Below are 15,386 nucleotides of genomic sequence, written 5' to 3'. Positions count from 1 at the left end.
AAAAGGGACTTTTATTCGTTGAAATTTGAAAAGGCATTTAAATTCTGGTGGTGTTCAATCAAATTTTCTTATGTTCCCATCACTAGTAAGGTCACAGTGTTTGCCTTAGCAACACAGAGTGCTTCTGTATGTACCAAGCACTAAATCCTGGTGGTAGGAATGGGATTAGATCCATTGGAACACTGAGCATGGGCTTTTAAAAACAGTCACACACATGTAGATTGTTGTGTGGAGACAGAATAACAGGGGTTTATATGTGAAAGTAATATTCTGAGAGCCTAAGCTGTGGTTTGGACGTAGAACTGTGTCTATCATTTGGAAATGTCTCCTGATAATGACCCTGAATCCATCCCAGTGTCCATAGGATAAGGGGGTGTGTGAAACCCCCTTATCCTATGGAAACCCCCTTATCCTATGGAAACCCCCTTAAACTGTCACCCCCTTGTGACAATTTAACAGTGGGTGACACAAAGATACAGCTTTGTAACCACTTGAATCCATGTATTTGTAACTTCACCTACAGAGCAGGATGTGATTTCAGCTAATCCTGCCAAAAACTGCACCAAAATGTATGTTAGATGTGTAATAGGACATTTTGTCTACAACACCTACTGGAATGGATTGTTAAAAACTGGGGACAGTGATCTACACAAACTGGTACAACAGCTCAAAAAGAAATTTCAGAAAACAATGATCACTGTCCATTATTATGTGGAAAAAATGCCCTGTATCCTACAGGGAGTGAAAAGGGATGGAGAACACCGTGTCTGCCATTCCCAGGGACCATGGAGAGCCCCAAAGCCCCACTCTGCACCTCCTCAGCCTCTGCTTTTCCCCACAAAGGCCAAGGCTGGATCACCTCTCTCATGCAGCACAGCTGGTGCTGAGGGCTGCAGCTGCTGGACACGTGGGCAGGTGTGGTGGCCAAAGGATGGAGAGGGCATCCTTGGCTGGGCTCAGCCCAGGGACCAGCTCCTGCATGCCAGCCCTGTGCACACCTCACAGCAGAGCAAGAACTTGACCCTGTGCTGGAGCCATGTGGGCTGCAAAGCTCCCCCTTCCTCATCCTCCCCCCAGCACAACCAAGGGGGATGCAGTCAGGGGTGGCTTTGCCAGGCCCTCCAGCAAAGCAGAGGTGCTGCTGGGACACCCCCAGCTCCCTCCCCAGCCCCCCAGGCCAGCAGGACTCAGCCAGTGCTGACAGAGGGTGATGGAGAGGACACAGGGCTTGTGTGTTCCTCCCCAAGAGCCTCAGCCGTGTTTCTCCAGCACAGAAACCACCAGGAACAGGCAAGGCAGCAGGAGAGGAGGCTTTCCCAAAGGAGCAGTGGAAAAGAAAGGATTTCCCCCCTCCAGTGGGTTTCACCCACCCTCTTGGCTCTCCAGCACCTGCTGCAGGTCTGGGACCTGCCACAAAGTCAGCTGAAGGGGCAAGGCACGGGCAGAGTTGCTTTCAGCTTGTCCACAAATGTATTGACTGAGGACCCATGGAGGGTTCTGGTTTGGCTTTTTGGCTCGTTTCCCCACACACAGGCTGAGGAAGAGGAGCCTGCAGGGCTGGGCAGGGTCCCCAGCCCACTGCCCCCTTCCACAGAGGAGCCAGGGGTGTTCAATACATTTGTCACCTTTGGGCAACTCTGGGCAGGGAAGGGGCACAAGCGTGGGTGGAGGAAACCGTGTTGGCACAGAGCGAACATGAACTTTCACACAGACGGAGGAGCCTGGGGGGAAGGAAGAAAAGAAAGGGATGGAGAGAGGCTGGCAGGAAACAAAAGTGGAAGAAGGGTGGGGGAGAAAGCATGAAGAAATGGGAAAGATGGATGAATGTTGGGGCTCTGTAGAAAGATGACCTGGTGGACACACCCCATCTCCCTGAACTTGGGAGGCAGCACAGCTGGACTGCCTGTGGATCACACCCCAGCACAAAACGCTGCTGTGCCCACCACAAGCCTGTACCAGGCTGCAGCTGTGCCACACAACACCTTCCTAAGGAGGGCTGGTGCCTCCTGGGGTGCCAGCAGCCCCCTGGCCAAGGGACAGAGAATCCCAGCAAAGCAAGCCTGCAGCTGCCTGGGGACATCCCAGTCTGGACAGGCCACCCTGACCTATGGGTGGTGACATGGCCGGTGCTCAGCCCCACAGAGGGACGGCTGGAGGGGTGCAGTGAGGACAGCCTGGCAGGAATGGTGGGAATGATGGTGATGGGAGAGGAGGGATGGATGCAAAGGGCTGGGGGGATGCAGGGAAGAGCGGAACTGTCCCCCCCACCCCAAGTTCATGTTCAGCAGACGGCCACTCACCAGGTAAGCAGGCCTCAGAGCACAGTTTATTGTCCAGCGCTCTCACGTGTGCGATGCCCATGTCATTGTTATTGTCACAGCTCAGACCGAGGAAAGCGCCTGTCCTCGGGCCTGGAAGGGAGTTAAGGCAGTTACCGCCGCGGCCGCCTTTGGCACTGGGGCTGGGACTGCTGGGGCTCCTCCTCTCCCCTCCCCAGCCTCTTCCAAAACAAAGAAACGACACAGGAACGATGCATCGGGGTGGCAGCGGGTGGAGAGTGGACAATAAGGCCTGGGCACGGCCCCGGCTGCTCCTCCCCTCGCAGCGGGACAGCAACAATGTGGGCATGAGCATGAACCTGCCCAGGGCTCAGGCAGACCTTCCCTCTGGCACAGCCAGGCTGTGGTGGCACCCATCACCTCCTGCAGGAGCCTCTCCAGCACCAGCGGCGCCGTGAGAGCTGCGGGGATGCCAGCAACAGGCAGTAGCTGGATGCGTGGGGCAAAAGAAGCCGTAGCCAAGCTTTTGCAGGGGGGATGGAGGCTTTTGGGGATGAGGGAGGGAACTCTGCCTCTTAGCATCGCTTCTCCAAGAGATCAGCCTCCAGGGTCTTACCTGCATCCATCAGATGCAGGTGACTGAACCTCAGGAGGGATGTTCCCAAATGTGCCAGCAGCCCTGCTGAGAACAGCTGCAGGACTGTGTCCTAAAGAGAGAGGCCATCCTGCTCCCAGAGCTGCTGGGATGCCCATGGATGTCCACCACAGCCCCTGGTTGCTCCTATGTGTTATACTTGAGTCTCCCCATCAGCACGAGCCTCTCTGCAGTCAGAGGCCATGATTTGGGGATGGGTGATCCATGGGTGTTCCTGCTTTCCAGCTTGGCTGAGCATCCAGGTTGGATTGGGAAATAGTTTTGTTGTATTTTTGCTAAAAGGAGACTTGGAAATGTGGGAGGGGGCACACTGTGGGCCTCCCTGTTGCCCAAAAGCAATCCAGGGCAGTTGGTGGCCAATGGCATGGAGGTGACCACCTCTTTCTCTCTTTCCTTGGCTGCCTGAGCTCAAGGGAGAAGGCGAGAGGAGCCCTCAATGTGCATGTGTTGACTTGCAAAAGCACATTGAGGACAGGCCAAAGTGAGGACAGCATCCCAGAGGGAACAGCTCTGCAGCCCCTTCCTATGGGAATCAGCCCAGACACTGATTTCTACAGGGGAGAGTTTGAGAGATCTGAGAAAAGACCTTGGCAAGGGAAAAAACACACACACACACAGAGAAGCCTCTTTCCCATTTGTCTCCTTGGAAAAACCACTGGGTCCTGCTCCATGGAAAAACCAGCCATGGCTGCTCCATGTCCCACCCTGAGCTCTCTGGTCCCCGTGGCTGCCTGGCTCCCTCACCCCCTGTGCTCAGCCCCCGTGGGTGTCCCTGCTGTGACAGATGTTCCTCTGAGCCCAGGGTCCCCAGGGCTCTCCCTGATGGCAGTGGGGAGTTGGGGACAGCACAGCACCTCCCACTGACAGTGACAGTGAGGGGACAACAACGACCCAGGGCCTTTTACCGTCTTCCTGTGTGGGAGAGGCGTCCTCGTCCTCCAGCACATCGTTGCCCTGTGGCACAGGGAGAGGCAACAGGGACTGTTAGCCCAGGGCTGTGCCAGGGGCTGTTCCCAGGTCCCTCTGGGGGAACATCCCTGGCCCTGGGGGTTCCATGGACCAGGACTGGTGGGGCACAGCCCCACTGCCCCATGCATCCCCAGGGCAGCCCACAGGGACATGGATGTGTGGGCAGCACATTCCCCAGTCCAGCCCTGGGGGAACAGGGGGCCACTGCCCAGCTTCCCCCTTCATGGGCACAGCTGGGATCATTCATAGTGCCAGGTGACACCACAGCTGGGATCCCCCCATGGTGCAGGGTGACACCACAGCTCCCAGTATGGGCATAGCTGGGATCTCCCCACAGCTCCCAGTATGGGCACAGCTGGGATCTCCCCACAGCTCCCAGTATGGGCACAGCTGGGATCTCCCCCACAGCTCCCAGTATGGGCACAGCTGGGATCTCCCCCACAGCTCCCACCTCTGGGCACAGCTGGGATCTCCCCACAGTGCCAGGTGACACCACAGCTCCCAGTATGGGCACAGCTGGGATCTCCCCCACAGCTCCCACCTCTGGGCACAGCTGGGATCTCCCCACAGTGCCAGGTGACACCACAGCTCCCAGTCCCCTGGGGGATGGCTCTGGTTACCTCGGCATCGCGCTCCTCGGCAGAGATGCTGACAAAGTTCAGATCATCCGGGGACTCCACAGGTGTTGACTGTAGGAGGAAGGTGGGAAAGATGGAAGGAAAAGAAAAAGAAAATCTGGTGCCAGTGGTTTTGCAGGGGGAGTTACATCCCATGGGGGAGCTCTCCAAGCTGGGCTCCACCAACAACCCCCAGTCCCCACCTCTCCATCAGAGGCTGTGGCGCTCGCGGCCGCGGGCGAGGGGAGCATGTCCCCCTCCTCTTCCTCCTCCTCCTCCTCCTCTTCCTCCTCCGTGCCAGGGGCGATATAGGAGCCAGACATGGAGGAGACGGTGTCGGTGCTGAGCTGGGAGTGCTGGCTCTGGGAGGAGGCCATGGACATGACGGACTGAGCCAGGCTGCTGCTCACGGGCTCTGGGGGAGAGCAGGGGCTGAGGGGGCTGCTGGAACCCCCACCCACGGGTGGGAGTCATGGCACAGCACCCAACAATGGAACAGGGGCTAATGAGGAGGAGTGGGGTGCAGAAGAAGAACTGGCTGCACGCCACGAAGATGTGATGGGTGCACAGCTGCCAGCAGCAGATCCCCAGGGCTCACAGCCCCCCATTTCTGTGTCCACAGGGTGACAAACCAGGCATGATCAGTGCCCCTGTGATTCCCATCTCCAGGTGTACAGGTGACAAAGCAGAGGTGACACCCTGGGGCTCCATCCAATGTCCATGGCAGGGTAAGAAGGGCCATGCCACCCCTCTTTGCATCCCCCCACAGTGTGACAGTCCTGAGATTACAATGCCACCTCCTGCCCTGCCAGCACCTATAAGCCCCTCCATGCTGTACCTTCTGGGGACGAGATGGTGGAGGACAGGGGTGTCCCAGTGCAGGAGGACTGGTCGATGGCTCCTGATGACGACAGGGTGAGGTTTTCACTCTCTGGGGTTGCACCACATTCCTGGAACAGGAGCCCATGGGAAGGATGGGATGGGGGATATTCAGCATGGACGGCCCATCTCCTGCAGGCATTCTCATGGAGGAAGAGCCAGAAGAGGCAACCCCAGCCAGTTTCTCTGGTCCCAAGCCTCCCCCTAACCTGCTGCCCCTCCAGTGCCTCAACTCCTTACTACCAGTAAGGAGTTGTACTGATTTTGGACAGTGCTCATGTCACAGACATCTATTGTGAAAAATCCTTTCTTTAGGATTTTTCTCCCTTCTGAGAAGCTGTGGCCTCAGCAACAAAATGCAAACAATGGTTACCTGCTGCCGTGGAATGCAACAGGTGCATCTGTGATTGGTCTGAAGTAGATGTTTAGATTTACTGACACTCACAGCAGAGCTGGGTCTCACTCTCTGCTGAGACACAGCCCTTTGTTATTCATTCCTTTTCTATTCTTAGCTTAGCTAGCTTTCTGAGAACCTTTCTCTCTCTGTTCTTTTTAGTATAGTCATAATGTAATATATATAATAAAATTATAAATTAAGCCTTCTGAACATGAGGTCAACATTCTCGCCTCTCTCTCACCTTGAAGACCCTTGTCACCACTGTAACATGCTCACCTCCTCATGCCGGGCTGGGGATCTCCTCCTGGCCACCCTCAGCTCTGACTCAGTGCACGACTTCTCATCCTCCTCTTCGGGCAGGATGGAGGAATTCTGTGAGATGGACCTGGCCAGAGGGGCAAAACAGAGTGTTTCACCCCTGCCCACATCCCCCGGCCCCCCCTGAGCACCCCCAGCCTCCCACACCCACCCCAGCACTCACTTGGAGATGCTCCTCTTGAGCTTGAGCCCCGCGGGGCCGCAGTCGGGCAGGCGCTCCAGGGGTGCCAGGGCCCTCAGGGCGGGCAGGGGGCCCTCGCTGCCGTAGGAGGGCAGGGTCCCCACGCCGGGGGGGTCCCCCAGGGCCCGCAGGGGCAGCGCGGCCGGCGACGGCGTCAGGGGCCCATTGAGGGCCTCCAGCAGGGAAACCACCTCGTAACCCGGCGGGATGTGCTCCGAGGACTGCGGGGAGCATGGTCAGGACATAGGTTAGGAAAAATCCTTTTGCTGGGATCTTTTCTCCCGAGAAGATGAGAAGCCTCAGAAATGGGATGTAAACAATGATTATCTGCTGCTGTGGAATGCAACAGGTGGATCTGTGATTGGTCTCATGTGGTTGTTTTTAATTAATGGCCAATCACAGCCCAGTGTGACAGTGGTCACAGGGGTTCTTGGATGAGGGAAGAGACGAGAATGTTGACTCCATGTTTCAGAAGGCTTGATTTATTATTTTATGATATATATATTACATTATAACTATACTAAAGAATAGAAGGAAAGGTTTCCTCTCAGAAGGCTAGCTAAGAATAGAATAGAGAAGAATGATAACAAAAGGCAGCTCGCTCAGACTCTGTTCGAGATAGCTCAGCCATGATTGGCCATTAATTATAAACATCCAAAGATAAGTCAATCAAAAATTTACCTGATGCATTCCACTGCAGCAGATAACCATTGTTTACATTTTGTTTCTGAGGCTTCAGCTTCTCAGAAGGGAAAAAAATCCTAAGAAAGGATTTTCACAAAAAGATGTCTACGGCAGCCCAGCTGTCTCAGACTCTCTGGTCAGTCACAAAATTTCATTCCATTCCTTTCTATTCCTTGCTAGCCTTCTGATGAATTCCTTTCTTCTAGTCTTTTAGTATAGTTTTAATATATAATTTTCTTTTAATATAATATATATAATAAAATAATAAATCATCCTTCTGAAACATGGAGTCAAGATTCTCATCTCTTCCCTTGTCCTGGGACCCCTGTGAACACCAGCACATTTGGTGACCCCGAGTGAGGAACATTCCCACAGAGGATCATGGAGTGAGGATGTGAGGATCCTCCCTGGGCCATTTTGCTGATCACCCCACTCTCAGTGGGATCAAAATGCCCCAGGAAGAAGCTCAAACCTAGGGAACGGATACCCAGCCAAAAACCTTTTTTCCTTTTTCTTTTTTTTTTCTTTTTGTAAGATCAACTCTGCATTTTCTTGCAAGACAAATTTGCAATAAATAAATAAACAAACCCTATTCTTCAGAGACACACGGATCCCCAAACCTCCCCACCCTGGTGGGAGAGGCCAGGGTCCCACCTTCAGCCAGGCACTGACCGAGTGCTCCTCGGAGTCCGAGCTCTGCGCGGCGATGATGGGGTTGAAGCTGGTGGGCGAGAGCGGGCCCAGCTTCTTCCTCATGGCTCGGATTTGAAGCAGGGCTCGGAAAGCTGGGGCAGCAGGGAAAAAAAGGGAGGGGTGAAAACCAAGCGTTGGAAGGAGACCTGTCCAAAAATGACACCCTGTTTCCCAAGAGGGGCATCCCCAGCGGGGCTGCAGAGCTCGAGGGTGGGAGATGCCAGCTCATTCCCAGAGCACTGGTTGGGCAGCAGCTCCAGCAGTTTGGGAAGGACATTGAGATGCTTGAGCATGTCCAGAGGAGGCAACGAGGCTGGAGAGGGCCTTGGAACACAAACCCTGTGAGGAACCCCTGAGGGAGCTGGGGATGCTCAGCCTGGAGAAAAGGAGACTCAGGGGTGCCCCCATCACTCTGCACAGCTCCTGAAAGGTGCCTGTGCTCAGCTGGGGCTGGGCTCTTTTTCCTGACAGAACCAGAGCACACAGTCTCAAGCTGTGCCAAGGGAAATACAGGTTGGATATTGGGAAAGAGTCTTCCACAGAAAGAGTGATAAAGTTCTGGAATGGCTGCCCGGGGAGGTGGTGGAGTCCCCATCCCTGGGTGTGTTTAACAAAGCCTGGATGTGGCACTGGATGCCAGGGTTTGGTTGAGGTGTTGGGGCTGGGTTGGACTCAGTGATCTTGAAGACCTCTTCCAGCCCAGTGATTCTGTGAATTCTGTGAAAAAATGACACCCTGTTTCCCAAGAGGGGCATCCCCAGTGGGACTAGAGGGACTGCAGAGCTCAAGGGTGGGAGATGCCAGCCCAATCCCACAGATGCCAGCCCATTCCTAGAGATACCAACCCATTCCCAGAGATGCCAGTCCATTCCCAAAGATGCCAGCCCATTCCCAGATTCCCAGCCCATTCCCAGAGATCCCAGCCCATTCCCCTAGATGCCAGCCCATTCCCAAAGATGCCAGCCTATTCCTAGAGACACCAGCCCATTCCCCATGATGCCAGCCCATTCCCAGTGCTGCCAGCCTGTTCCCTTAGATCCCAGCCCATTTCCAGAGATCCCAGTCCATTCCCAGAGACACCAGCCCATTCCTAGAGATCCCAGGCCATTCCTAAAGATCCCAGCCTATTCCTAGTGCTGCCAGCCCAATCCCAGCGTTGCCAGCCTGTTTCCCTGGATCCCAGCCCATTCCCAGAGATCCCAGCCTGTTCCCAAAGATGCCAGCCCATTCCTAGAGATCCCAGCCCATTCCCAGAGATCTCACCCCGTTCCCAGAGCTGCCAGCCCATTTCCCCAAATCCCAGCCCATTCCCAAAGATCCCACCCCGTTCCCAGAGATCTCAGCCCGCTCCCAGAGCTGCCAGCCCATTCCCAGAGATCCCAGCCCATTTCCCTAGACCCCAGCCCATTCCCAGAGATCCCAGCCCGTTTCCCTAGATCCCAACCCATTCCCAGAGATCCTAGCCCGTTTCCCTAGATCCCAGCCCATTATTCCCAGCGCTGCCAGCCCATTCCCAGTGCTGCCATCCCGTTTCCCCAGATCCCAGCCGTTTCCCCAGATCCCAGCCCGTTCCCCAGACTCCAGCCTGTTCCCAGAGATCCCACCCCATTCCCCAGACCCCACCCCATTCCCCACATCCCAGCCCATTCCCCAGACCCCAGCCCGTTCCCCAGACCCCAGCCCATTCCCCAGCCCCCAGCCCGCCCCCAGCCCTCTCCCCGCTCACGCAGCCTGCAGATGGGGCAGTTGTTGGCCTGGTAGCGCAGGGTGTCGGCGCAGGTGTTGCACAGGCAGAGGTGGCGGCAGGGCAGGATCAGCGTGTCCCGCACGTCCGACAGGCACACCACGCACTCGGCGCTGTTATCGCTCACCTCGTCCTCGGCCACCTGCCAGGGCACACAGGGAGCTGCTCGGCTCGGGGGTCCCCAGCCCGTGCTCTCAAACACTGGCTGGGTGCTCAGAGAGGGCTCTGCCAGAGTCCATGGGCTGCCTGCTCTGGAAATGACCCCCTGGGACCTCATTCCTCTCCTCCAGGAGGCTGGGAGATGAGGCCAAAGGAAACAGAAACCCCCATTTTCACCCTGATTTTTACATATTACAGCACAGCATAATGTCACCCTTGCTTTCAGCTTGTCCACAAATGTATTGACTGAGGCCCCATGGAGGGTTCTGGTTTGGCTTTTTGGCTTAGAACTTTTAAGTTCTTCTAAGCCTTCTGGTGTTTACATTCCTGTAATGAACTTTCTCACGCACTTTTATATAAACAATTATTGTTTGACATTCTTTTCTAGAAGAGGAGAAATTTCCTGGACTGTTGGTTTGTCCAGTGTCATTGGAAAGGTGGCACTTTCATCCTCTAATCCACTATCACTTTTAAAATCTATAAATGTTGAAGTCAGAAAATAAACTTCCCTTCTTTTTACCTTGGAGGTTCCAGCATGTGTGTCATTTTATTTCGTGTCCTATAACACCATAAGGCACATCCCATGCCTTGAGCCCCATGCTCCCCATCCATCCCATGCCATGAGCCCCATGTTCCCCATCCATCCCATGCCTTGAGCCCTGTGCTCCCCACCTAAGCCATCATCTTCCCCCAGGGGCCCACAAAGGATGTGGGGAAAAGCTCAATCCTTCAATTTTCTGCCTCCAACAGCTTCGATGCCAACACAAAATGTCCCCAGCCATCACCACCTCCGTGCTGTGCTGCAAACTCTTGCCCTGAGAGTGTTTCAGTGGCCAGACCTGTGCTAGGGGAAGGGAAGAAGGGATGAGGGAAGGCCCTGGGATGCAGGCGGGGGTGCAGCACACACCTTGGAGTCCTGTGTGTTGTACTTGTTCTCGATGCCGTAGATCTCCTGCAGGAGGTAGCTCACACCATCCACCTGCAATCCCATGGGCAAGGGGTGAGCAGCACACACACCTGGGGCTCCCAAACCCCTGCTTGGGCCAGTCCTCCTCCCCCCAGCATCCAGGGGCTCTCTTTGCATTGATAACCTGGAAATTGCAATCCCTGGGAGGCAGGGGAGTGCAATTTCAAGGTTATCAATGCAAAAGGCTGGGAGAGGCCTGGAGCTTTTGGGGCTCCCCAAGACCCCTGAGTGCCTCCCCTGCAGGGTGTGCAGGGACAACTGCACCTCAGGGACACCTCAACACTCACCACTTGCTTCTGCTTGAGGGGCTTCACGCAGAAGGTGCCATCACTGTGCTGGAGGGAGGAAAGAGCACAAGGGTGGGCACCCACCCACCCTGTGGCTGTCACTGCTCCCTCCCTGCTCCCTACGAGCCCATTTTGCAGGAATTCTGGCTTTTCCTGACAGCCCAGCACCAGTAGCTGTGGGAGGTCACACACACTGCAAAGCTTGTTGGAGGAAGGAAGATGGAGTTGAGCCCAAATGCCTTAGAAGGAATGAGGGAATAGTCCCAGGATTTGGGATCAGCCCAGAACATCCCCAGCCCAGCAGCACCATCCCAATTCCCAGGGATTCTCCAGGCTCTTGTACCTGGTGGATGATGGAGGCAGGAGGAGGGGGATGGCCCCAGCTTGGCACTTACCTTCTCAAAGGTGGCCAGCAGCACGTGGCAGTGTCCACTGTGCTCTGCAAGACACAAAGGAGCACTCAGGGCTTGGGGACATGCAGGGGGACAGGCAGAGCCACGGGAGCAGTGAGGAAAAGCAGGAGGCTCTGCCAGCAAACCAGGAAAGGCCATCCCAGCAAGGAGCCCCCTCCTCACCCTCTCCTTCATCCACCACTGCCTGCACCACCATGGGATAAACCTCGCGGTCCAGGTCGAAGCCCAGCTGGAGAGAGACAGGGGGGGCTTGGTGAGATGGAGCAGCGCTGAGCCTTCCTCCCGCCTCCATCTGCACGGGAGGGATGAAGTCAGGACCCACCTCCTCCTCGCTCCACTCGGAGGGGTCGATGGTGTGGGAGGGCACACAGAACTGCTGGCACACCCCCCGCTTGTAGTGCACCGTCTCGGACTGCAGGCTGTTGTCCCTGGGGGTGTAGCTGTGCCAGGGAGACAGGACAGGGTCATCAGGGCACCACCGGTGTCCCCACAGCCCTCCTGCTCTCCCCAGAGCACAGAGATGCCAGGAAAATGGGATGGGGTGTGTGTGCCACTCGTCCCCTCCCAGATGCCTCTTGGGGCTGAGGTAAGAAGGTCGAAAAAGGGCTAAAATAATCCACAGGGTAAAATAAACACAGCACAGGAGGGGACAGGGACAACTCCACAGCCAACCTGGAGGGGTCTGGGGGGGAGAATTATTTCCCCTGGTCTCTGTTCTGACCTGAAGGTAAAAAAAGGGAACAGGATGTGACAGGGAGGGAGGTGGCAGAGCATGGCAAGGACCTGGTAGTGGCACCTGGGGGAAACAAGGAGCCCCCTCCAATCTCAGCACCACCCTCAGCTCTTTCCTGTCCGGAAGAGGAAAGATGCTCAGGGGGGAGGCTCCATGTCCATCAGGCAGGGACACACACCAGGCTTGGGGTGACACAAGCCAGCCTCGGAGGTGACACAGGCCATGCTGGGGGGTGACACAGGCCAATTTGGGGCGTGATACAGGCCTGGCTGGGGGGTGACAAAGGCCTGGCTGGGGGGTGACACAGGCCTGTTTGGGGGGTGACACAGACATGTTTTGGGGGTGACACAGGCCAGGCAGGGGGGTGACACAGGCCTGTTTGGGGGGTGACACAGGCCTGTTTGGGGGGGGTGACACAGGCCTGTTTGGGGGGTGACACAGGCCTGTTTGGGGGGGGTGACACAGGCCAGGCTGGGGGGTGACACAGGCCTGTTTGGGGGGTGACACAGGCCAAGCTGGGAGGTGACACAGGCTTGTTTGGGGGGGTGACACAGGCCTGTTTGGGGGGGATGACACAGGTCTGGTTGGGGGGTGACACAGGCCTGTTTGGGGGGGGGGTGACACAGGCCTGTTTGGGGGGTGACACAGGCCAAGCTAGGGGGGTGACACAGGCCTGTTTGGGGCCCCTCACCTCGCCACCCCGTTGTGGAACTCCTCAGTTGCCTGGTAGTAGATGGTTATGGCCACACGGGCGTCCGTGTCGAAGGTGAACTCCACGTTGTAGTGCACCTTGGCTTTGCTCACTTCTTCCCCCGGGGTCTTCACCTCCTCCGAGCACCTGGGGAGCACAGAGGGTGCAGGAGATGGGCTTTGGGGTGCTCCAGGACTAAAAGGGGCTGCTGCCCTCCATCGGGGGACACTGAGGCACAGCAAGAGCCCAAGGTCGCGCCTGCGGGCTGGGCAGTGCCGCAGGCAGATTTGAGCCCTAATCCCGCATCCCCCGGCCCTGCCGCAATCCCCAGCCTCCCTCCAGCAAAGCCTTCGGAAGGTGGGGGAGGAAGAAGAAGCAAAGCACTTCAAAGGCAGCGCTAAAATCCTTTAATCCTGCGGCACTGCCTGTGCTGGCATGCGGGAATGAGAGGGGAAGGGCAGGAGCTCGTCCTCCATCCTGAATGAGAGCAGGGGAAGGACAGGGGCTCATCCTCCATCCTGAATGAGAGCAGGGGAAGGACAGGATCTCATCCTCCATCCTGAATGAGAGCAGGGGAAGGACAGGATCTCATCCTCCATCCTGAATGAGAGTAGGGGAAGGACAGGATCCTCATCATCCATCCTGAATGAGAGCAGGGGAAGGACAGGAGCTCATCCTCCATCCTGAATGAGAGCAGGGGAAGGACAGGAGCTCATCCTCCATCCTGAATGAGAGCAGCCCCAGGAACCAGGAGGGGAAGGGCAGGGGCTCATCCTCCATCCCGCTGGAATGAGAGCAGCCCCGTGCCCAGCATCCCTGGGCACCCAGCAGGACCCTCCCTGCCCGCGGGGTCAGGACTCACTTGACGAGGCGCAGGGTGTCCTTGCGGATGTTGATTAAACTCCTGAGGGTCTTCACGGGTTCCTGAGGAGGTGGAGCAGCATAAGGGAACTAGGACGAGAGAGACACCGCTGAAGGCAGAGCACACGGGGGCACTGCTATGGCTCTGGGCCCCCCAATGACCCCAACGCCCTACAGAGGGAATTGGGGTGGCCTGGGCATCCTGATGGGTGCTGAGCACCTGCAGGTCCTGCTGGCACTTGGGCACCAGGCAGCACAGTGACATCCCTCCACAAAGAGCCCAGGACAGCAGGGACAGTGTCACTGGGGAGGGGACACAGAGGGGCTGTTCCTTGTCCCTTTGGCTGGAGGCTGAGGGGGATGGGGGGCACAGGGCAGCAGCTGCTGATGGATTTTTATGCTGCTGGATGAGGCTGGGCAGAGCTGAGGCTCCCTCCCTGCTCACCAGGCAAGAAAAAGCAGGCACAAGTGTCCCTGTGGTGGATGGGATTTGGGTGGTGGAATCCTGCCAGCCCCGTGCCCAGAGCAGAGAGCCAGCAAAGTGTCTGGGCAGGAGCAGGCAGGCAGCAGCATCCCTCCCCCAAGGAGACATTGTCCCTCCCAGTCCTTTCTGTGCACTTGACAGGGGCTACAGGGCTCCTGGGGAGAGGGGACACAGGGGTAGCACCCTGGGGACACCCTCTCCCTGGCACTGCAGCCACCCAGAGGACACTGAGGGCACTGGGGAAGGGGCACAGGACCCACCTCCCCCCTCTCAATCCCCATGTCCCAGGTAGGTTTAGCTGCAGGAGGGATCAGCCCTGACTAAGGCCCAGCTCGTTGGCAAGCTGCCACCATGTGCCAAGGGACAGCCAGAGCCAGGAGGGTGTCAGGTGCCATCAGGGATGGCAGATGGTCCAAGAGCCTCAACCGCTGCCTCTGGAGAGGGAACAGTGTCCCACTGTCCCTCAGCAAGGCACCCACTGCACCCCAGTACCAAGGGGACAAGAATGAATTGCAGGTGGCACTTGGGGATGCCCTGCAGGGAGCGTGCAAGGCATCCATGCCCTGCCCATGTCCCATGTCCCATTTCCCGTGCCCCTGGTGTTCTCAGATGGGACAACCATCATCACCTCAGCTGTCCTCAAAGCCATCCCCACCTTTCCTGTCCCCAAGGCAGAGCAGGGGTGGCACTGGGGGACAGGCTGGGACAGGCAGCTGCAGAACCCCCCAGTGCAGGCACAGCTCTGCCCCATCCCTGCTCCACCATCCCACAGCTGCCACTGAAGGCAGATTAAAGCCCAGGCTGGGCACAGCATGGCTGATGGCATCAGAGGCTTTGGGCATGAATTGCCAGCACTGTGGAACTGCCTCCCACTGCTCTCACCCTCCTCAGGAGGGGAAAAGGGCAGCAGAGTCATTAAACTGCTGCTAACGAACTTCTGTGTGAGTCACTGAACGTGCACCTGCAGAACTGAGCACCTGCAGAGCCACCCAGTGCAGCTGGAGGGGAGAGATGAGAACAAGCTCCAGGCTGAACTGAGCCTGTCATGACAGGCCGTGCCATGTCGTGATACATCCTCTGCTATTCAAACTAACGCAGTCACCCCAAATTGCTTGTTTCCACCAGTCCAACCATACCCAAACCAGCCCTGGCAGGGAAAGCACCCATGGGTGCACCCTCCCTCCTGCTGCAGCAGCCAGGGGTGGGTGACAGGGATGGGGAAGTGCCACAGGCAAATTGTGCTCTGCAGAAACCACTTTGGGCTCTTTCACTCCCACGTGTGAAAAGCACTTTTTGGGGGTGGTTGGATTTCTTTTTAAATCGAATTTTACAAGCCAGGTTTTGCATGTCAGAAAGGGGCTCTTCAGAGGATGTT

General features: G+C 56.7%; 1 protein-coding gene across 4 annotated transcripts in view; it reads right to left on the bottom strand.

Annotated features, from left to right (window-relative positions):
- Positions 1-15,386, bottom strand: part of RNF157 (ring finger protein 157) — a 29,533-nt gene that overhangs the window by 5,351 nt on the left and 8,796 nt on the right. For 2 of the 4 annotated variants that reach the window (XM_059485961.1, XM_059485960.1), the window contains exons 3-18: positions 13,529-13,617; positions 12,667-12,813; positions 11,565-11,682; positions 11,405-11,471; positions 11,225-11,268; positions 10,830-10,877; positions 10,483-10,554; positions 9,399-9,558; positions 7,652-7,764; positions 6,278-6,516; positions 6,073-6,181; positions 5,359-5,470; positions 4,724-4,935; positions 4,524-4,592; positions 3,840-3,888; positions 2,301-2,411 (exon numbers count right to left, since the gene is read on the bottom strand). In XM_059485961.1, the coding sequence (XP_059341944.1) occupies positions 2,301-2,411; positions 3,840-3,888; positions 4,524-4,592; positions 4,724-4,935; positions 5,359-5,470; positions 6,073-6,181; positions 6,278-6,516; positions 7,652-7,764; positions 9,399-9,558; positions 10,483-10,554; positions 10,830-10,877; positions 11,225-11,268; positions 11,405-11,471; positions 11,565-11,682; positions 12,667-12,813; positions 13,529-13,617 (1,759 nt within the window). Of the gene's footprint in view, positions 1-1,362; positions 1,722-2,300; positions 2,412-3,839; positions 3,889-4,523; positions 4,593-4,723; positions 4,936-5,358; positions 5,471-6,072; positions 6,182-6,277; positions 6,517-7,651; positions 7,765-9,398; positions 9,559-10,482; positions 10,555-10,829; positions 10,878-11,224; positions 11,269-11,404; positions 11,472-11,564; positions 11,683-12,666; positions 12,814-13,528; positions 13,618-15,386 lie in introns of those variants that run through there. The other 2 variants (XM_059485959.1, XM_059485958.1) reach the window with 2 other exon arrangements.

Source organism: Ammospiza nelsoni, chromosome 19, assembly GCF_027579445.1.
Source record: "Ammospiza nelsoni isolate bAmmNel1 chromosome 19, bAmmNel1.pri, whole genome shotgun sequence".
NCBI classification, from domain to species: Eukaryota; Metazoa; Chordata; class Aves; order Passeriformes; family Passerellidae; genus Ammospiza; species Ammospiza nelsoni.
The sequence above is the reverse complement of the archived record's forward strand: the minus strand, read 5'-3'. Positions and strand labels throughout refer to the sequence as shown.